A 23,965-nucleotide genomic window follows, 5' to 3' on the forward strand; every position below is an offset into this window, starting at 1 on the left:
CAATAAAAAGGTTTGTGTCATGACTTTGCTGCAAAAAAATAAATTGAAGGTGTGTTAACTGCAATGCATAAATTAGAAAATAGAGGTGGTCATATAACTAAGCAGAGAATCTTATGGTTAGTTTGGCTTGGCAAACTCCAGTCAGTTGATTGCCTTTCAGCGTACAGATTGATCTGTGGTGATGATTGACAGAAACAGCAAGCTAGAGATGAACCTAGACAAAGTTTTAATATATTCTATCAAAAAGTATCCATATCGCTCTATCATTTGGGATTTTTTTTAATGTTTGAAGTGATCTGGCTGCCAGGGTGTTTTAAGATTAAAATCATCAAAATTTCATCACAGTTAAAACGCTCAAAATAAAAAGGTATTCCCGGACTCAGAAAAAAATTAAAGTCCCTATAGATGTCATAATCATACTTTCAAACAAACGTTCAAAAACAATTGCAAATGATAGAAAAATACAAATCCTTTTTGATTAAAATCTACTTGAACTTTGTGTAAGTTTGTCTTTAAGGTGAAATGATCTTCCTGTCAGCACCGGTCAGCACCGGTCAGCACCGGTCAGCACCGGTCAGCACCGGTCAGCACCGGTCAGCACCGGTCAGCACCGGTCAGCACCGGTCAGCACCGGTCAGCACCGGTGGTGTTTCTGAAATTCAAACCACCGCTTTTTACAGGTCAGACGCTTCGACCATTAATCTATAAACCAAAATTTAACAAAGCTTTTTGAATGAATGCTAACTTTAGCATAAGTTTCTGCATGCGTGACAAGACCTTTAGATTTCTATTTTAATGAGAAAAGACTAAGAGCTATTCAGTTACTTAGTTCAGTTTTGTTCTTTCTTGAGAAGACAGTTCTGCTGTTGGGTTCCGCAACAGCACTGCTCCTTGAGAAAACAATTCACTTCTTTTAATAGCTTTTTACTAAGCGGAAAGGCGTTTTCTTTTTGTTTAATCACTCTTGCATTATGTCTTTAGAGGTTTATAATCTATGATTTATGCCCTTATTGGATCATAGATCACAAACTAACATATAAAGGTTGTCTGGACTCAAAGAAAGAAACTGCCGGCTAAACAGGATACACTATCAAAACGTTTTAAACTGTAGCTTTCTCTCACAAATGTTATCAATTCTCAAGCAAAAAGAGGTCTTGTCAAGATTTCATCTTAATGATTTATATTTAAACAATTTATAGCCAGATTCAAGCTCAAGTTATGTGTACCAAATATACAGTAAAAGTTGAACTTAGAGGTATTCGGTAGAACTTCAATAAATTGTGATTCTTTGTAATGTTTGGAGTCGTCTGACTGCCAGGATGTTTCGAGATTAAAATTGAATAAAACTTCATTGACAAAACTTTAGGCAGTTTGAATGCTCAAATCAAGTGAAAGTGTGATTATGATGTCGATAGTTGCAAAGAGATTGACGGAATAGCGATGCGTAACGCTGCAACTTGGATGCAGTAACTGATGTCAACTATTGCGATGATAACAATGAGTAACTTCATTGCACATGTATTTTCCTTCTGAGTGTTTTAACCGCAATCAAGTTTTTGTTTATTATAATCTTAAAACACTCTGACAGTCAGATCACCTCAAACATCGCAAACAATCGCAAATAACAGAAAACTACCGATAATTTCAGATAAAATCATCTAAAGCTTTGTGTAAGGCTATATTTAATTGATAACAAAGATAGGGTTGTATCTACAAGTATAAGGGTTATGTCTTGACAAGCTGTAGTACTTCAAATGGGTTAAACTCTGACCTATATTTTACAAAGCACTTACATATTATTGGCTAATATTGTAAATAAAGTAGACCAACTCTTTTATAGCATCAGACCAATCTCAAAATAACCCTCAATAGAAGTTAATTGATATATACAGTATTTGTATATGTGAAATACACAACGACATAGATGTACATGTACATGTACATAAATATATTTCATTTACTTTAATTGATACATATTTGTATATGTGAAATACACAACAATTTAGGTGTACATGTACATGTACATAAATTTTGCTATATGTACATCCATGTATACATTTCAAAGTTTGCTGTTCATCTGTCCAGCTTTAGCAATTTATTTCTGCGTGGCAGAAGACTTGATCTTGAAACCTCCCATTTACAAGGGGAGAAGCTAACGAATTAATCTACACAAGAAACAATGTATTTATTGGGTGATATGAGTAACTATCTGAACAAAAATACACATAGTAACTCTGTATTAGGCGCCACGTCACTAAAGCTTGCCCTCACTGATCTTATTAGTAAGCTTAGCAATACAGATGATAGCTTACTCAAATTAACCAATGGTAACTACATTGCTTGCCACTGTTTATAATCTGTTTTAATGCCCGTGCAATGCTGGGCATTCGGCATTGTGGTGCATTCGGCTAGTATATATATATATACAGTATGTATATCTATACACATATATATATATATATGTACATGTATATATATAATATATATTTATACTTAAACTTTCATCTCACCTAATTTTATATATATAACATTAGGTGAGATGAAAGTTTAAGTTCAGTTTAAAACAATTTTATTTCTAATAGTTTCATATTGCCAAGCAATAATCATCAGATAAAATGATTATTATCTGATGATTATTGCTTGGCAATATGGAACTATATATATATATATATATATATATATATATAAATATATATAAATATATATATAAATATATATATAAATATATATATAAATATATATAAATATATATATATATTTATATATATATTTATATATATATGTATATATATATATGTATATATACAGCCATATGAAAAAACAAAGTTAGTAATCCGTTTGGTACACACCTCTAGTCATCTCTTTAATGTATCTCAGTGCAATCCTGTGATTAGAGGTGGTTTATCTAGCTAAAATAAGTCATTCTTAGCCACAAATATTACATAAAAAGATACCAAACACCGTGACGAGAGCACTTGCTAACATAACATGTTAGCATATATGTGGTATATTAAACCATTTACCATGATTAAAAAGGTTTAAAGTTGGCAAACACTCCTTGCTAAACCATTCTAAGCTAGCAAAGTAATTATCTGTATTAAATGTTAAAGGGTTGACTATCTCTTGTTGGTATAACCCCAACTAATGCTCTCAGCAGCAGTACACTCATGTTAAAGGGTTGACTATCTCGGATTGGTATAACCCCAACTAATGCTCTCAGCAGCAGTACACTCATGTTAAAGGGTTGACTATCTCTGATTGGTATAACCCTAACTAATGCTCTCAGCAGCAGTACACTCATGTTAAAGGGTTGACTATCTCTGATTGGTATAACCCTAACTAATGCTCTCAGCAGCAGTACACTCATGTTAAAGGGTTGACTATCTCTGATTGGTATAACCTTAACTACTGCTCTCAGCAGAAATACACTCATGTTAAAGTGTTGACTATATCTGATTGGTATAACCCCAACTAATGCTCTCAGCAGCAGAACACTCATATTAAAGGGTTGATTATGTCTGATTCATTGCTGACTTGTATGTGACAAAATCTTTCTATGAAGTAACTTAGTCTAGTCTAGCACAGCAAACAGTCAAGAAGCTCCCTGTGCACTTCTAATGATAATTAATGTATAAATGAATACATTAGAGTAGAGGTATATGTATTTGTGTGAATATATTTTGTAAGGTCTTGTAAATATATTTTTGTAAATATGTTTTTTGATATATTTTTGTAAATGCATTGTTTTAGATATAGATGTTTTAATCATTTTATATTCTAATTATATAATATTGTATTGTTAAAAAGCACTGCAACATGACATATCATGTCACAACTTTTAAAAGCATGATATAGGTTTAATCCAATTTTAAAATTTAATTTATAGCTCAATTTTTAAACTTAAGATTGTGTTAAACTTAAGACTTGAGAGATTTACGGTTTGAGAGATTTACTTTCAAGCAAAGATATAGAAAACAGAAACACTAAAGTCGGTAGGGGCAACAAAGACAGCAGGAACACAATAGGCAGCAGGAATACTGCAGACAGAAGGTACACTATAGCCAACAAGGATGCTATTATAGGCAGCATGAACACTATTGACAGCAGAGACACTGTAGACAGTAGACAGTAAGAACACGATTGATTTTCTTTACAACAACAAATGATAATTGGTACCTGCTTATATCGTTCTAAAACTGTAAAAAAAATATCTGCAGGTTACATGTGAGACTACTGGCTGGGTTGGACTTGGATTTTCTCCTTCTGGCAGCATGGTAGATGCCGATATTATTGTAGCCTGGGTTGCAGATGATGGTGATTCATATTTGTTGGTGAGTTAATATGACAGTATCTCTATGTGTGAAGTTTGGTTCATATGTTAAATACCAAAACTGGTGATATATTGGCTTATAGGTAAAGAGCAACACAAGGAGAGCTGTCAGATAAGTTTATAAAAGTTCAGCATGGCTGCTTATAAACGAATAAATGTACTTTCTAAAATCACTACTGGCACACTCAGTCTTCCAGTTTAAGCAGATCAAGGCTTATTAAAAAATAGTTACAAACTTTTTTGTGCTCGCTATCTAGTCGCTACGACCCAAAACAATTATCTAAAAAGACATTAATATAAAAACTACCCTTTTTTATTTACTATACGGTAGACCTATGCTTAATTTAAAGCATTTTTTTATGTAAAGAGGCTATGAGAAAAGGTAAGTGAAGAGATGGCGTAGCACTTCAATAATTCTAAACACTTCACTTCACTTCTAAACAATTCGAACACTTCTAAATTACTTTTTCTCTAAATTCAATTTAATCAACAGAGTTGAAAATTGACTGTGTTCACTTTTGACTAATATTTCCAACAATATATTAAAGGTGCAATATAATATTTAAGCTGAGAAGTGTGAAAGGGATGTCTAACAAGGTCCATCTACACATAGTGCATTACGCTCGAGTTAATGCCTCTAAGTTAATTTATCACTTCTAAAAAATTAACTTGTTTTGTTGAGTTTTAGTGGGTTAGCCAGCATGCTAATAGTAATTCCATAGCCTTCAGAGTTCAGTTTCTGTTGTTTTCATATAGAGAATCTGTCAAACTACATAAACTTAAGCAGTTTAATGTATTTTAATGGTGTAAAGGATGCCTGCAGGGCCCCTTCTCTAGCACCACATCCGAACTCTATAACCTTGATGTGTTTGAGTGTCAGGGTATCTATTTGCTTAGCTCAATAAATTGTACAAAGCATTAAAAGCACAAAAAGTGAGCAGGCCCAATAAGCTGGCAATTTGTGCTACGTTATATATCAGTTTGACTGTAGACTCCACCCTCCTACCAAACCAAGTCAACTCGGCTTGATGCTGACTCAGACACAAAACTTGCTACCTGATATTTATATAGATATGCAAAATATGTAATCACAATATTGTTAAACTTATATGATATAAGATGTTTTTGCAAAAACATTATTTTGCAAACTTGAAATTTGCTCTAGTTAAATTTACAACACATGTACAAACAATCTGCTCAAGATAAAACCCAAATTGACAGCATTTCTTCTTCATCTTTTTGGTAAGGTCAACATCACTATGGCATTCCTTTGCTTTGTTTTCATTTCAGGTTAGATATCCAGATTCTACCACAAGTTTCTTTGCTTTTATAAAAGTACATTTTACTCAAACCACATTCTCAGCTTAATGATAATAATACAATTTGCATTTCAATAAATATTGATAAGACATACACATAAATACAAAAATGTTTTGTTTGTATGATTTGTTAGTAACAGATGCGACGGATCAAGTTATTGCTAAAGTAGCAGTAGTATAGATTTTGCAGTTTTTTAGAGAACCTCAGTAGTTCTGCGTTGAAGTTAAAAATATTTTAGCTGTCTTATTCTAGAGGATTTTGCAAGACCACCCCAACTTCAAATGGTTTTAACAGATTGTTGCATGAGTTTAGTGCTTTTTGGTGCAACCATTTTGGTGCCGATGTTTTGAGTCTTATTTTTATGGTGCCAATGCTTTTGACAGTTTTGGAACAAAATAAAAGGACCATTTTAGCATTGAAAAAAAGCAAGCATTATATTTATTTTAAATATTATTATATATTATTTTATTACCATATATGAATTTGATTAAACTAGGAAAGTAGTCAAATCTTTATTTTTTCAATACTGCAAACTGCAATGCAATATTTAAAATCCTATCATCAGTAAATTTCATAACCTTGTTACTAATTTTGTCAAACCCAAATAAATATCCGTTGTGACAGAATTTTGATTTATCTTTATTGCTCAAGGTTGTTTTTCTATATTTACAGATGGGTAAAAAAGTTAACATTCCTAAAGTACAGATTAAAAAACTCTTAAAGTTATTTCAACGCTGAGTAGTAAGTATAGTCAGCAAGTAATAACAATAATACTAATAAAAGTCGTGGGAGCAAGCATAAAATGACGTTGCACCGTAACGGAAAGCGGTATGCGTATTTTCACCTACATAGCGACATATATCGCCCAATGAATCAGTCAATCTTGCGTAGCTTAATTGTTTAGCATGTTGTTTGGAGAACAGGAGGTTCCTAAACTAAATGTTCTGTGATACAGATTCTTCCTTCCAAGATTTTAATAGCAATAGTTTGACAAACCGAATCACATGCAAACTTTGAGGTTTATATATATATGTAAAATAGCAAGCATTGCCATGTAGACTGCTACATAAAACATATGCCACTCTTTTCCTTCCCTATTTTTCTCCTGTAGAGATCAATGCATCATCCTGCCAGCAATTTGAATAAATTTTGATGCAAAGAAATAAGTTTATTTCATTTTTGGTTTATTTAGTATTAAGATGCAGAATATGTAATAAATATTTTGTATTAAACAGTTATTTTTAGATACTTGTGAGATACTCTGTTTAGTTACAGATTTTTAGTGAATTTTTTGGCAAGTTTTCAATGCTTAATTTTTATAATAAAAAAACTTTGCAGTGCCAACTTTAAAAAAATTACACTTCGGACTATGCTATATTTTCATACAATTAATTTTTGAAGCTTTCACAATTACTTTTGCTTATTTTTCTAAAAAAGTGTTTATAAATTTACTACTTAAAAATTGACTGACTTTATGTTTAGTTTTTAGGAATGTGTGAGAAGTTCAACTGAACATTCCTTTAAAACCTAATTTTGAAAGTTATCTATCATTTATTTGATTTGATTGACTAGCTGTTGCCCTTCTCAGGATTCTTGTATGGCATATTTGAAAAACATTTTGGTTCGAAATGAAATTGTTGCTAATAAAGTAATAAAAAATAAATAAAAATAAATCAACTACCAATATTCCATCTTTTAACAATTAGCACACTTTATTTGGTTATTTAAGCATTGCTATAAAAACTTAAATTCATAAAATAAAACTCAAAATAGAATATACTCTTATATAACTGAAGTAGAATTTTTTTGGGCCAACATTATGTTTCCTAAATCTTAAAAAACACGGAAAAAATTCTTGGTGAACTGAATAGTGAGTTTTAATAGTGAAAAAGTAAAATTTGACTTATTTTTACAGAAAATATAGTCTTGCAGTTATGCACAACTTGCATCTCTTTTCTATTTCTTATCTATGCATATGATAGCCCATAATTACTCTACTTGGAGGGATTTTAAATACACTCACAAGAAAGAGACATTATGGATATCATCTAGGTATTAGTGGATTCCTCCAAATCACAAGACATCATAAATTAACCTGAGTAATTACTGGTTGCCTAGCAATACTAAGCTACAGATTAATACAGTTTATGCTTATGTTGTTTGTAACATTTGACATTTATTTAATTCCATGATTTCACACCGAAGAAGGAATGCTTGCCGCTGATGATAGTTGCAAAGCTTTTTAAAAATAGTATTTTTGGACTTAATATTTGTTTCACATGCAAAAACTTGAGTTTCAATTTATGGTCTAAAATAAAACTTTAAGTTTCTGAATTCATCGCCAGATGTAAACAAACGTATATTACCATAACCATATTACCATGAGCTGGTTGTCTTCTGTTTCACATGACACTGGCTTAAAACAATTAGAGGAATAGAAAATATAAATATAAATAAAATGTAATAAAATATAGATATATAGAAAAATAGGAATTTTCCTTGAATATTGTATGACTACATAAACCTTGAGGCAAAGTTTCATGATAGAACTTTGGATCAAAGTGAAACGGTTCATTCATAAACATCAGTCTGTCAATTCCCAACTACTGGTCAATTGTGAGACGTGATCTAGCCGATCACAGATGCATCCACTCGCAAATCTGCCACCCCACATCTATGCGTACATCAACATCGAATATCGCAATACTGTTTTCATTGATGACACATAGCGGTGTAAAATTCAAAAACTGCCATATAAAAACATTTGACACCGATCTTAAGACATTTCAGCTATTATAACCAAAGACCTAGCCATTCGAAAGAAATGCATTCCACATTGACTGAGAACTTGCTGGCACCTGCATCCTACCGCAAAACCATGACAAAGCACCTGTTGTCACTTGTAGGATATGTACGCTACTGGCAACACTTTACCTACAGAAGATACTTTAAAAGATGTCACACTGATATCAGCTTCAGAAGCTAATGGAGTCACTAAAGTTGAATTCCGAAGAAAGCTTGACACCTGTGACGAGAGTGGTGACAACATTATTACAGTAAGTTCCGTGTTAGTCTTTACTGTTATCTTTACTATAATATTCACTATAATAAATGTTGTTGATAATATTTTAACTCTTTTAAAACACACAGATACCCAACAGTCTGTCAGAAGAAAGGGTTTTTGCTATACTTTTATTTGTCAAGATACAGGCTGCTTGCGCACTCATTTTAGATTTCCCGACCTTTCATGGTTTGTGTCCTCATTTTAGATTTCCCAATCTTTCATGGTTTGTGTCCTCATTTTAGATTCCCCGATTTTTCATGGTTTGTGTCCTCATTTTAGATTTTCCAATCTTTCATGGTTTGTGTCCTCATTTTAGATTTCCCGATCTTTCATGGTTTGTGTCCTCATTTTAGATTCCCCGATCTTTCATGGTTGTGTCCTAATTTTAGATTCCCGATCTTTCATGGTTTGTGTCCATATTTCCATTGTAACATTCACAGGTTCTCAACTTATTTCAACTCGCATGATATGAACTAATTGCACAGAACCTCTAACAACTGTTTTGAAACTATTATTGCTAGCTGTTTTATCAATCTTCCATCTACATAGTATTTGATCTCTTGTATGTGGAACCAAATTATTTGATTTTATTGTCCAACTGTTGCTTTTTTTAGGTTTTTTTTGTATAGTATAATGCGGAAAACATTTCTGCTAGAAATAATTTTATTGCCATTAAAGTAAAAAAAATAGACACAGCTTCTAGCCTATATTCAGGTGGCACACAGCCCTGTCTTATCGTTCTCAATGTAATTGTGTCATTTTCCATAGCTACCACTCACTAATAACCTTTGTAGCTCATGCAGTAATGTCATGCATTTGATGAATTAGGTAGTTTATATGTATTTGCTATGATTACTGTGTGATTAAATGGCTGTGAAATGACTCAAGTTTCAGAACATGGATACAGTGATGCGTATTGATGCTTCATTCCCAAATATGTTTACACACTAAATATTATTCAATAGTCTAGCATGTGATTTGTTGGTCAATATGGCTAACCATTCATTATAGCTACTGTATTATTCTTAAGGATTCGCTAAACTCAGCTATTTCTAATAGCTCCATGCATCAAGCTATCCTGGGATTAGCGTAGTAATATGCAAGCCAGCTTTTATGGAAAGCCAATAGAACACTGTATATAAGGATATGTAAAGCAGTATAGAACAGGATGTATAAGAATAGGTATTGAAGGAAGATACACTAGTGAGACAGAAGAACAAGGAGCATGAGATCCTGTCTACAAGCGAAGAAACTATATATAGACATTTGTGGATTATTTGAATGTTAACACATCTCTGTGCAGCCTTAGCTTGCGGAATAAAGAGCCATACTCATTCACCAGTCATCTTGCTTGCAACAATTATAGTTGTGCGTGAGAGCTAATACTCATTCAGTATAAGACGACTTGTAACCAGAACCCTCTTAGTAGTGATTGCAAGTGCCGAAAGTCGATATATTAGTGAGATGCAGGCGCAAAAATTCACTACATAATTGCTTACATATTTGCAAAACATGAAAAATATTAAAATGGATGTGTTTTTTTGTTTTGGCAACTTCAAAATGAAAAGAAATTGGTTCATTGATGAAGAAAGAACCAATGGTTTCATCAAGCAAGCTAATCAAAAACCCTCAAAAACGGCAAACTTTGTGTTGATACCATAAGAATCCTGAACCATGCCCAATAACGACCACATCTATGTTTATTCCTTGTCCACATATTTCCTTGTTTATAGTGTCCATATAGGGTCTACATATATGCAGTTCAACACTTAAGTGGATACCTAAGTGGAGCCTGTGTGGACACATATGTAGACACCTATGTGGATATTTATGTGAAAACCTATGTAGATGCTTGTATGGACACCTGTAAAGGAACTTAGGCGGACAATCAAGTGTTTAAAGGTGTATCTACAAATATATACATATATATGTAACATCATAAGTGTTTATACTCAGCATAAATTTCAAAATATACATGTGCATCACTCATAATCATGATAGACAGCTAAATACACAACCCTAATTGTAATGCCATTTGAGATATTATGTGTAAGCACTGCAGCATTCTTGCATCATATTTGATCAAATAGTTATTCAATTTAGTTTATACAAAAGAAGGCTTTTAATTCTACTCTAGCCCGCTAACTTACTGTCGTTAATATTCGGAACATAAAATAATTCTCCTATTCTGTTTGATAATGAAGGTAGCTAATACAGGTTTATCAGATAGAGCAGTCATGTACAATGTACTTCCTTTTCATATCATAGTTTCATAATTTGTTTTTCGAAGGCTTGTTTGTGTTTATCAAAACATAAGTTATAGACTGCAGGTGTCACAATAACACCACTTTATTCCGTAAAACATTTATATTTTCTCAAGTTGTACAATAAACTATCATTGCCGATGCAATCACATTATTCATAGATAACTTATTTCCTGTACCGAGAATTGGCGGGCATCTTATTAAGGTATTTGGAATTCAAATGGCCTCTGAAGCTTTTATCTTCTAATATATTATCCACGGTTTTGCTTGGTTGTGCTATGGCTGTTTTTTAAGTTGCTCTTCACAAAATGAAATTTTTCTCACACAGTGACACACATAAATGATTACTTATACTGCAACATCGAAACATTGGCAATAAAATGAGTCTCAAATACCTTACGAAAACATCAGCCAATTTTAGGTAAAGGAATTGTGCTATTTATGGCTGAGTGCAACTGTACCAGCAACAAGCGGTTTTTAAAACAAGCAAAGAAGCTAACCTTATCGAGTAAAGTTGTATGATGAAATGATGATTATAGCTAGAATGCTATAGTCATTAAAATAAAAAAAGTCTTTAGTAACACCAGAAGTCTTTGGTAACACCGGAAGTCTTTGGTAACATCGAAAGTCTTTAGTAACACCAGAAGTATTTGGTAACACCGGAAGTCTTTGGTAACACCAGAAGTCTTTGGTAACACCGAAAGTCTTTGGTAACACCAGAAGTCTTTGGTAACACCAGAAGTCTTTGGTAACACCAGAAGTCTTTGGTAACACCAGAAGTCTTTGGTAACACCAGAAGTCTTTGGTAACACCAGGCTTAATGCTAGTTTTATAGTAGAATATCCTCTTCTTCCTCTTCTTCCTCTTTGACCTTTCTTTTGTTCAAGGCTCACCACTGCTGAGGGTCCTACCACACAAAGTTGTTATCAGAATAGTCACTTTTAAAATCATTGTCGTCACCTTATTCAAGTTGGTAACCAAAACAACTTCTTTCTTCACATTCGTTATTTTGATACAAATATCCATTTTGGTGGCACTAGGTTGGGTTGAAAACTTGAAACTTGCTCTGCCTGAACTTTTGCTCATCAATAGCATAGCTCAACTACCGACCTTCACAAATTTTATGAGTGATGTTTGAGAGCGTTGCTGATTACTCCGCGAAGAGTGACAGGTGTCTTAGGTTTTTAGGGCTACACTTCCCGTACTGAAAATAGCTGTGATTGTCTTCAATAATCTCTGACAGTCGGAGACTTGGAAACGGATGTGCTGTCAGTGTATCGTGGCATTTTATAGTTGTTTACATAAATTACCTGTCAGTCTATGAATGCTGAGCCAGATGCTTCAAACCGAAACTAATGAAGTTTCGTTTGCTCATTTACGGACAAATAATAAGGCAGCTAGTAATCCTACTTGCGCAATCATCACCTGTCAATGTCACCTACAGTGATAAATGGTCATCTCGTCTGTCACTTTTCAATTATCCTAGTCGTCGGGTCATCAAAATCGTCATAAAACATGGTAGGACCCCCACTGCAAATAGTATTTTTTCATTTCTATTTTTTGCATTCTCATGTGTGACTCTTAAGTCTCTCATGTCCTCCTTCGCCACGCCTATAAACCTTCTCTAAAGCCTTCCCTGTCTCTTTATCCCTGATAATTCCATGCCCACTACCCATTTTCCCACATATTTTTCATCCCTCCTCAACACATATTTATACCGCCTTAGCCTCCACTCCCTCAACTTCTTTCCAGCACTCTCAACGTCATCATTTTCTTGTAGCACTCATTTCTGATCTTAATCTTATCCATTCTAGTTACTCCCATACCAAATCTTAGCATTCTCACCTATCTAGTTTTAGTATAATATGCAATATTACAAATAATTCTACTATATTACATTTTGTTATATAATAGAATATATCTAATGTGATATAATGTAAAGTAGCATAACTCAATACGCTAGTAAATGACATAATGGAGTATACTATTTTATGCAACTTTATACTCTGTTATATATATTTTATCATAATATGCTATATTATTTTAGTTTGTGCTATAAAATATTATACTACAATATTCTTTTTATCTTTTCTCATATTATGTTTGGTTGTATTATGTTACCTTATTATAGGGCAGAGCATTGTGCCTCATCATATCACAGATCAGCATTAGGATAGCAATAGTTTTACCTAACAAGGCCATGATAGATCACTATGTACTGTAAAACCTCTATTTGAACGCCATGGCAACCTATTTTTTAATCCTTCACCTAGAGCGGCGCTATATTAGAGGTGAAGTTTAAATAGATATAAGTAAATAGATATTTAGATGTAAATAACTGTACTTTTCAACTCGTTCATCTAAATTTTGGAAAGATCAAGTTAACCTTTTTACTTGTGAAGTGAATGTCGCCTATATTTTGCACGCTCCTTCGGGTGAGTGACATTACCCCTTTTAGATGCAATAGCTCTGCTAACTTACCTCCAATTTGTCACAAATCTCTAAACGAATATGTATTAAGAAGCTGAGTAATATCTCAACCAGTTGACATTTATAGGTTTCAATTAAATTAATCCTGTAGTCTTGCAACTTGTTGGCACTTTCAACTATTTATTTTATTCTAAATTTGAAGGCATGTTTTTAATTTATAATTATGTTTTAAAATGTTGCGTAAAAGCTCATAAAGCACTAATTGATATGTTTGCTACAATTTTTAGCTGCGCATAGCTTTTTATGTGCAATAGAAGAGGAGTTGGAAGCGTCAATCAACTATAAGATCGGATTACCACAATGATGCTATCGACTAATTGCCTATAAATCTGCAAACTTTTTAAATTACATAATAATAGGTAAAATCCATCAAATGCTACAAATATGTAATCACAAACAAGTGACATAAACAAACTATATTTATAATACATACAAAAACAAAAATTAACATTTTTGATACAAAAATATATGCATCGCTTGCTCGGCCATTTGCGTTCTGATTGTTGTTTTCGTTTGGAACTATTTCAACTTCTGGTTGTCCAATACTTCCCACAGTGTCTGCTGACCTCAATATTTTTTTGCACTGCTGAACTACTCAATATTAGCATTAAAACAATTTTTTGAGCGAAACAAAACTTTTACATGTTGCAATATAACATCATTTTCACTGAAATTATGATAAAACTTTAGGAGCATGCTCGCTTAGCCCAGTATTCAATACCTTAGCCTAGTATTCAATACCTTAGCCCAGTATTCAATACCTTAGCCCAGTATTCAATACCTTCAAATTCCTTCATAAATATTAAATGGTTTGTCATATACGCTGAAGTATCAAAACCATATTAAATAAGGAGCTACTATTAGCCTGATACAGTTATTAAGTATTTATATCATGTTGCTGGCAAAGCTTTGAAGTTAGAAAATGGACTTCGATACACACAGCAACAACTAAAGAATAAAATGTTATTGATGTAGCCAAATCATTATTAGTGCCATTTTGTGGACAATTTTTTACTGATCACTTGTAGATTTGTAAAAATTAAAGAATATCAAAATGGCGGTCAAATACAGGTGGCATTCAATCAAAGGGTGGTGCTTTATATTTTAACCCTTCTCTTAGATTTGCGCTCAAACAAAGGTGGCGCTCAAATAAAGGTTTTACGGTATTCCTATTCTGCTGGTTTGCATGTTTGGGCATAAAACCCACCACTTCTATTATTTATATGAAGATGCGTGTAAACCAGCTGTAACAATGTTAACAAGCTTTTGTAGAGTTGTCCCGCCTCTGTTTTAGTCTTCCACCACTCATCTGATCTATGCTTACCGAACCTCGGACCCAGAAAACAACTTGTTTTCTAGTAGAGATTATCATGAATTTACTAACAGAGGAACAAAGAGTGTCTACTTGCTTGACTCAAAAACTAGAAGCAAGCCGTCCCTACCAGATGACATTCAAACATTTGATATAACAGCACGCAATGTGAGTTTTGTAAACCGCTGTGTATAACATGAAGACCAATCCATTACTGCTAAACTAGTTCAATTTCCTATGTATAAGTGAAATTTAATTTTTTCTCATGATTTTGTATAGTTTAATTTTTTTACAAATGATTTTGTATAGTTTAATTTTTTTACAAATGATTTTGTATAATGCGTTTGTACATATATACTTTTCTTGGGCAGTCCATAATTATTATTATAGAAAAAATAATTTACATATGGTGCCACCAAAAATAAATAAATAAAAAGTTAGTGCCGTGCTGTGTCATAAATACAAAAAAACAAAAATTGATGTAAGGATGACTTGAATCTACAAAGCTTAGATATACATCTTATACATTTTGAAAAAAGATTAAATGTTTACCAACACAAATGTGCAATATAATACAATAACAATACAACTGTTTAGTGCATATTTGGTTAGTACAAAATTAAATCTTTTTACTTGTTTTGTTTTTAGAAGTTGTTTGCTTTTAAGTTTGATGTAACAGTAGAAATTAATTATTAAGTTTGCTAGAAAGTGGAATAAATTAGATGAAACGCTATGTAATCTTATGGTAACTGCTCCAATAATTGCTCCAACATACAGTTTAAACAATTTTTTGAATCCAAACTTTCTATAAAAGTTGAAAAACTATAGGTTTCAGTCTTTTACTACCAATGCATGTTTCCTTCTCACAGATGTTGTTATAACTCAAGTTTGTGTTATAGTGCAGACAAATCCAAATATTTTTTATGATTTTTGTTCATAGTTTAGTGTACCTGCGGAAGACACCATCTACTATTGTGACTTCCAAGCTCCTCCAGATCTAGATGAAGTTCATCATGTAGTTGGTGTAAGTTGTTACAGTACATCTTGTTGTCTATTTTCAGAGGATATTTGCAACTGTTTGTAAAGAGAAGATAACTCTTAAAAGTTTATTTATATTATTAGGGCAATTGTACTTGTCCTAATAATACATACCCTATGACACTTATACTCTGCTAGTATTTAGTTTCGTGAGTAGCATACAGAGTAAAATTTCGATGCAACTTAATTTCGCAGCTCTGATGAGTGCGAAAATATAGTGATGTGAAACTAAATGCAGTGGAACAAGCATAATTAGATTCCTCAATTTGGTTCAACGGTAAGAAAAAATTTTTCAATTTGGGACTAGTTTGTAATTGTAAACCGCAGGTAGAATTGTGTGGCCGAGATCGATAATGCAATTTGATTGCTTGCTGCCATTTGTTTCTTGGACTATCAATGAACAAAGCTATTTAATTTCACATTTTCGCACGTTCGTTATGATAGTATAGTTTTGCTCATGAAATTTTCACGAGTGGATGATTCCGCGAAAACGCGAAAGTTAGATGAGGCGAATACATAAGTGTCCTAGGGTATACTGAGTTTAACTTTGGCACCAGTGATTATCTATAAAACCTACATGCCTCTATGCAGAGAACGTTCTTCAGGCAAAAGTATAAAGACAAAACAGCGTTTGCATAGGCATGATATCAGATTAAATGTTATGATATTCAAGTTATTTGTTTGTTTTAGTTTGTTTATTTGTTTTGGTATACTGTGACTCTAATCATAATACAGTAGTTACCCTACAACATAAATAATCTATTCTGAGAATGTTTCTGTTATAAAGATTTTACATTATGCGAAGCGTAAAAATCATTTAAGTTGGTTAATCCGTTCCGGCATCTCAAACTCAATCGTTTTTTAAATAAAAAATTACACATAGCTTTTGAATTTAATGACAGCACAGTAGCTGTGGTGTTATTAGTTTGTATCTACAGATTTTTTATTTTTTATTACTTACTCTTGGTTTAGTGTCCATGATTATAGTAATTTCACGTTGAGTGACGCTCACACCTTCAGTGGCAATTTAAATCAATTCTTTTCATTTTTGTCTCTACAGTAATGTCTATGCTGCAAAGCCAAAAAACAATATTGCATAAGATAAAATAAGTAAAAAAGATATATATATACATGTTAATACAATAGGTATTCCAAATACCCCTATACATCATTTTCTCTCTCAAGTGTGGCAAAAGAGAAAACTGTAGTTCTAAGGCTGACTATGAGAGTCTCCTTATTCTAACTAAATTTGAGAACTTGCACCAATTTGACACTTTGCGTTATGTAGAATTTCTTAGGCAACACAGTGCAAAAGCTTTAAATAAAAACTGTACATCCAGTAGAATTTGCATAAAAGGAGGTTTACTTCATATAAGCATCTGCTGCATTTATTTTATTCATCACTAGAACGATTGCTGATGCAAAAATTGAGCAACACATAATTATTAAAGTAATTCCATTTCTTTTGTCTATAAATCTCAGTGTTTGTCTATAAATCTCAGTGTTTGTCTATAAATCTCAGTGTTTGTCTATAAATCTCAGTGTTTGTCTATAAATCTCAGTGTTTGTCTATAAATCTCAGTGTTTGGCTATAAATCTCAGTGTTTGTCTATAAATCTCAGTGTTTGTCTATAAATCTCAGTGTTTGTCTGAAAATCTCAGTGTTTGTCTATAAATCTCAGTGTTTGTCTATAAATCTCAGTGTTTGTCTATAAATCTCAGTGTTTGTCTATAAATCTCAGTGTTTGTCTATAAATCTCAGTGTTTGTCTATAAATCTCAGTGTTTGTCTATAAATCTCAGTGTTTGTCTATAAATCTCAGTGTTTGTCTATAAATCTCAGTGTTTGTCTATCATTTGCTGTTTGCCTGTCAAGTCATAGCAACAAAAAATCGCCTTCATTCTAGATTTGAACTTGTGACATTCAACTCGCAAGTCTACTAACAAATGCATATAACCACAAGGCTAAGCCGTTTTTATTATTCCCATCACTCCTACATCTCTATACATGCTCTATATCCATTTTGCAATTGCACACTCTAAATGTGCACTTTTTATAATTAATTAATATTACCTGTTGCATTTGTTATTTTATTTAATTTTTTTAAAAGCTGATTTTTTCAATTTTTCAATTTGCATTTTTCAAATGTGTCATTGAAAAGTTTAACTTGCCGTTGCACAGCTATTTCTGGTTTATCCTAAGGTTCAGTTGATAAATCTGTAAAGGCTGAATACTGTTCACGTGGGCAAATGTATTATATTAAGTAGAAATTACCTCTACATTCTCTCTCCGTTTGGTCAGACAAAGCACCAGACAAATACAGTCAGATATCTCATTTTTACGTTTGTAGCAGTATTGAGAGGTACCATTATCATCGCATTCAAAATTTTGATGGATAGCTCCTGCTGCAACAGCAACCTTTTTTATGCACATACTTCTATGCATTAATTGTTATTATTCATTCAAAATATCCAAAGTTTTATTTCATTGTCTCAGTTCATATTAATTATATCGTTACCGAATCATCTTTTATTGTAATCGTAGCAAAACAGACTTAATTTAGCCATTACTTGCTAACTATTTCACATTCAAACTTAAATACCTTTACGGTTGTTTTATTTTTTCTCTTAATTTATTTGAACTGCACAAAACACTTTTCTCAAGATATAAATTTGAAAGTTAGAATGGTAACTGTTGTTATATGTTGAAAAAAATAATCTTTTGTGCATAGACCTTTTTTATTACCCGGGCAACACTGGGCATTCACCTAGTCTATCTATAAGTGCTGACTTATAGATTGAAAAGACAATAGGTTTATCTAAAAAAATGAACATCGAAAATGACCTGAAATCCATCAAAATGAAATTTGAACAGGCAGATAAAATTAGTAAGGATAGAAAGGAATGGCGTAACAAGATAGGGGAGGTTGCCTGAGCTGGAGGGACAGCAACAGTGATGAAATCATTATGTTGCTGGTTATGATGATCTATAAGTCAATATCAACTCTGCATGTTGAGTAAACTTGGATGAATATGGTATGGATATCCTGTGCCAATTTGTAATTTCAGTTTGAACCAGTAATAACAGAAGGGAATGAAGGGTTAGTACACCACATCATAATGTACGCTTGTTATGGACTCACTGAAGAACTCGTTGGAAACTATTCTAAAATTGGAAGTCTTTGTACCGCTGCAGAGATGCCTGAGTTTTCAAGCTTCTGTAACGCTATAGTGATGGGCTGGGCAGTGGGAGGTGGGGTAAGTGACTGACCTTGCCATATTACTAAGGCTAGAGTGAAATGTTCTATGTACATCACTATGGTGAAGCGAGGTGAGTTTGTGTGAGAAATCTCTGGAAGATTACGTACAATGTCTGCTTACTGTAGCTTCCCGCAAGCAATTAGAGGGTGTGTACGAGCTTTTTTAAGAACACTATTGCATGGAAAATGTATCTCTGATCATAGATGGACTTGTTTAACTCCAGTGACAAAGAAAGCTTAACAACCAGAGACATGCTCAGTTGCAAAAGACAGTTTACGGTTGGATTTCATTCCTGTCACCACCAGAGGCTTTTTTGGGAACTGAACCCTAGCCTGTTGTTAGTAGGTCAGTCATTTTAAACCACTAGGCATGGTGAGCATACAGATAGAGTTAACAAAAAGAACTCTATATCTATGGCTGGAGTAGGAGACATGTGGGGTTGTGTTCTATTTTATCATGCTAAATAATTAATTTTTCTAAATGCTTTCAAAATACCATAATAAAATTTTTGAATGCTTATGAAGTTGATAAAGGTTTTTTGCCATCATATTGCTTTTTTCCACAAGTTTTAAATTTAAATATAAATTTAAAAATAGATTTAAATTCAAACATAGATTTAAATTTAAACCTAAACATAAATTTAAATTCAAACATAAATTTAAATTTAAATTTAAATTTAAACATAAATTTGAATTTGACATAAGACACTTTTATTCAAGACTTAAATGCTATATTATATATATATACAATTATAGATTTATAAATGCTTCAATTATAATAAATTAGAACTCAAACTGTTAGCATGTTAGATCAGAATGTTGAAAAAGAAATTCAAAATCTAGATACTCAGTGTGTTTAGAGTATGACACAAACTGCATTTATAGCAAGCATAATGCAATTTTAATAAAAACATTATTTCACCATGTCTTATTTGACTTTTATTTGTAATTGTTAATATAAATTTGCTATGAGATTTTCAAAAGTGTTTTTAATATACGACTTAGTATGAAGAGCATAATTTTGGTGTCCAGATTTACTAATAATCGACACCCAAAATAAATTAAAAATATATTAAGAGTTTTTAAACCTACAGGTTTCCTGCTGCCTATGTTAGCAGATATAGATTTTTATCAAAAACAATTTTATTCTGCAGTATTCATAGAAGCCGTTAGTAAAGATAAAAAGTGGAAAGTTATAAAACCATAATTTTAGACGAGGTAATAACATCAAAAGAAGATTGTAATTTACTTTTTTTCACTCTGTAGCCAAAGATATCCTGAAGGAGAACATAATTCGTTAGGCAATACGCTTGCCAATTTAAAATGTTAATATAACTGTCGATATGTTGACAACCAAATTGCTGGTTTTGTTGTTAAACAGGCTGCTAATTTTGTAAATTTTTGTTGCCTAGAAGCCAAAGTAGGTACACAAGCTAGTTAGCTATTATACACATTTAATATGGTTTCTAAATTATACCGTTGCTTATCTCAACTGATTTGCAATGTCAGCAGTCGTATTTAGTAAAGTTTGGTAAAAATCAAATTTTAAATTATTTGATTTTAATTTATATCATGCAAAGCTGTTTCTCTGTATCACAAACCAATATAAATAACCTTGGTAAAAGTCATTACAATTAAATCTCATACAGAGATTTTGTACGTAAAGTAGAGTTTGTTTTAAGCAGTTGATATCTTTATAGATTATGTTTCTTTTCAATTGGACCATTTTTCAAAAAAATATTTTTGAGAAAGTTTTTGCTGATAAAATAAATGCTTATAATTGTGTACAGTTTTTTTATTAAAAAATTCTGCAAAACAAATCTTACAACAGTAAAGAGACAGTAAATCTAAAATAGCCCAGGATTCTACAATTAAAATAAAACACTGTAATAGGGACAAACTGCAACAGAACAATAACTTTTAATAATGGTAGTGGTTCTGTACAAAGTATAAATACAACGTACTGGTTACAGCTAGTTTAACATACAATAAGGATAGCTGAGCAGAGACAATTGATTTACAAGTTACCTAGTATTTTAATAATATAATGAAACAAAAATTCTACAAAAAAGAAATAGATGTAAAATGAATAAAGTTCAGATTAAACATAATAAATTGCTGATACTACTCATACGCTAAGTAACAATGCTTGTTTGAAGTCCTGTATTTTAGTTTGAAACTCAGATTTATGTTTTTCAGACTGTGTACTATCCAGAAGAGGTTGGCCTTCCAATAGGAGGCAGAAATGGATCTGCAGCCAGCTACTTTCAAATAGAGATACACTATGATAACCCTGGCTTGCTAGACAGTGAGTTATTGTCCACTTCTAACTGAAGGTTTTATACGATTGTGCTCAAGCAAGGAGTTAATGATCAACTTACACACATTTTTTTGTAGATTTTATCAGAAATTATCCATGATTTTTCTATGATTTGCAATTCTTTTATGTTCAAGGGAATTTGATTGTCAGGATGTCTCTAGATTAAAATTGATGAAACTTGATCGCGACTAAAATGCTCAGATCAATCGAAAGTGCAATTATAACATCCATAGTTGTAAAGAGATTGACAGCATTGAGACGCATAATGCTACAACATGAAGGCAATAGCTGATAGCATCTATAGCAATGATAGCAACTAGTAATGTCATCCCAAACGTATTTTTCTTTTGAGTGTTTCGATTGCATTCAAGTTTTATCGATTTAAATTTAGAAACATTTTGACAAGCAGATCACCTCAAACATCCAAAACAATCGCAAATGATAGAAAGATGCTGCTACTTTCTGATAAAATATATAGTTCTGTGTAAGTTCATTTTTAAGCAATGTATAGAATTTAATTTAACATGGTATTTTTCTGACTACTCAAGTAAACGATTGTAAAATAGTTCAGTTTAAAACTATCTAAAAAACTTGAAATATTCAAATGTGTCGGGTTGTTGATTTTTATACTGAAGCTCGACCTAGCCTTTCAGACACATCAGACCCTGAATAAATGAATGTCAAACAGAATTTTTCAGATTTCACTTTTAATGCTGACCAAAATTTTTAATTTCAACCTCCATAAAACTTTTTACATTGCGAGCAGCACAAAGATTTAAAAGATTTTAAACTTGAACACTCCTTTCACCGAAAGCTCAGCAGAGATGATGTAACAATGCAGCTTGGTTACCAACTATTGCATTGTTTCATTATAGTTAATATTCAGCCATCATCTGCCGGCGCGTTTGTCGTGAATTACTAAATGCTCTGTTTAGTACCTTGCGTAGCATATCACTGAGATATTTTATTTTTAATAGAATAAAATGGTCAAGTTAGTTCTAAACTTTTTTGCAAAAACCTAAATAAACACGGCCGTAGTAAGGGCCATAGAGCTAAAACAGCTATATAGCAGTTTTTGAATAGTTGTGACACATTTGTTGTCATAGCAACCAGGCGCACGTCATGTCACAGGCAAGCAACCAGGCGCATAGCAACCAGGCGCGTATGTCACACTAAAAGTATACAAATTAATCAAATGGGAGAAGTGTGATATACGTCTGTAAAGCAAAGTATATGTACATGGCAAGAATTACTTTCTCTTGCTGATTGTTTCTGTTAATTATCACCGCCTGTATTACCGTAGCTCATCCTAGTAGTGAGAGCAGTTCCTGGAAAACAGCGTATGATGTCTGCTTAGCTTTCAGCAAGTCGAAGCTGTACATGTTTTTAAACACCATTGTTGTACAAAGACTCTATGACTCTATGATGGATCTATGGCCTTGACTAGACATGCCTGAGTCCAGTGGTCAGAGAACCTTGACGACTGCAGACATGCTTAGTTTAACTTCGATGTCATTCCTGTATCAACAGAAGTCATTTTTTGGGAATTGAACCCGGCCTTATGTTAGCAGGTTCAGCGTGCTAGACCACTAGTCCACGCCTACTCTCAGATTGCGTCCTCTACGAAAAGCAGTGTGTATAAAGGTGTCCGAATTTTTAGCTTTTGTAGACGCATCAGGTCTGCGATTTTTCTACACACGCACTTTAAGAGAGAATGAACTCGGAGTTATACCTCTTGGCCTTATTCATGGAATTGCAGTGCCACCAGGTGTTGAAAAGTTTAGATCTGAAGCATATTGTGATGAGTCTTGTACAAATCAGGTAAAATAATTTTGGCTAGTTATAAGTTATTGCTCTCTCGTTAGCAATTAAAGTTAGCATCGCTATCTTTTAGTGGCTATGCAAATTTGCTAATTCTTGGTCACTAACTGCTAATTTTTGTTTGCTAGTTGCTGTGTGCTAGTTATTGTTTGCTAGTTGCTGTTTGTTAGTTGCTGTGTGCTCGTTATTGTTTGCTAGTTGCTGTTTGCTAGTTGATGTTTGCTTGTTTCTGTTGGCTATTTGCTAGTTGCTAATAGTTGTGTGGTAGCCTTGCTTTGCTAATTGCTGTGTGCTAGTTACCGTTTGCTAATTGTGGTTTGCTAGTTTCTGTTTGCTAGGTGATGTTTGCTAGTTGTCATTTGATAATTGTTGTTTGCTAGTTGTCATTTGATAATTGTCATTTGCTAGTTGTCATTTGATAATTGTTGTTTGCTAGTTGTCATTTGATAATTGTCGTTTGCTAGTTGTCCGTTGATAATTGCTGTTTGCTAGTTGCTGTTTGCTAGTTGCCATTTTCTGATTGCTTTTTTATAGTTGCTGTTTTTAATTGTTTTTTGCTAATTGTTGTTTATCAGTTTTTGATTGCTCTGTTGCTGCACATGCAACATGTATATTTGCTATTTGCCATACAGTAAGCATTTTATTCTATCGTGTTCTAACAAGTATAAAAACTATAAGTTTTTAGTAATGCACACGGTGCTATAGTTGGTAACGGTGCGTCTTAAATCGGTACAACGCGCATGCAAT

The 23,965-nt window shown here is 32.8% G+C and overlaps 1 protein-coding gene across 1 annotated transcript in view; it reads left to right on the forward strand.

The window, feature by feature from the left end:
• LOC137396423 (DBH-like monooxygenase protein 1 homolog) overlaps window positions 1-23,965 on the forward strand; it is a 34,150-nt gene that overhangs the window by 2,121 nt on the left and 8,064 nt on the right. Inside the window, exons 3-9 of the mRNA XM_068082699.1 lie at window positions 4,218-4,331; window positions 8,557-8,706; window positions 14,763-14,948; window positions 15,721-15,804; window positions 18,887-19,075; window positions 21,277-21,385; window positions 23,058-23,218. Of these exons, the coding sequence (XP_067938800.1) occupies window positions 4,218-4,331; window positions 8,557-8,706; window positions 14,763-14,948; window positions 15,721-15,804; window positions 18,887-19,075; window positions 21,277-21,385; window positions 23,058-23,218 (993 nt within the window). The remainder of the gene's footprint in view (window positions 1-4,217; window positions 4,332-8,556; window positions 8,707-14,762; window positions 14,949-15,720; window positions 15,805-18,886; window positions 19,076-21,276; window positions 21,386-23,057; window positions 23,219-23,965) is intronic.

The sequence above is a fragment of the Watersipora subatra genome, chromosome 5, assembly GCF_963576615.1.
Source record: "Watersipora subatra chromosome 5, tzWatSuba1.1, whole genome shotgun sequence".
Lineage (NCBI taxonomy): Eukaryota > Metazoa > Bryozoa > Gymnolaemata > Cheilostomatida > Watersiporidae > Watersipora > Watersipora subatra.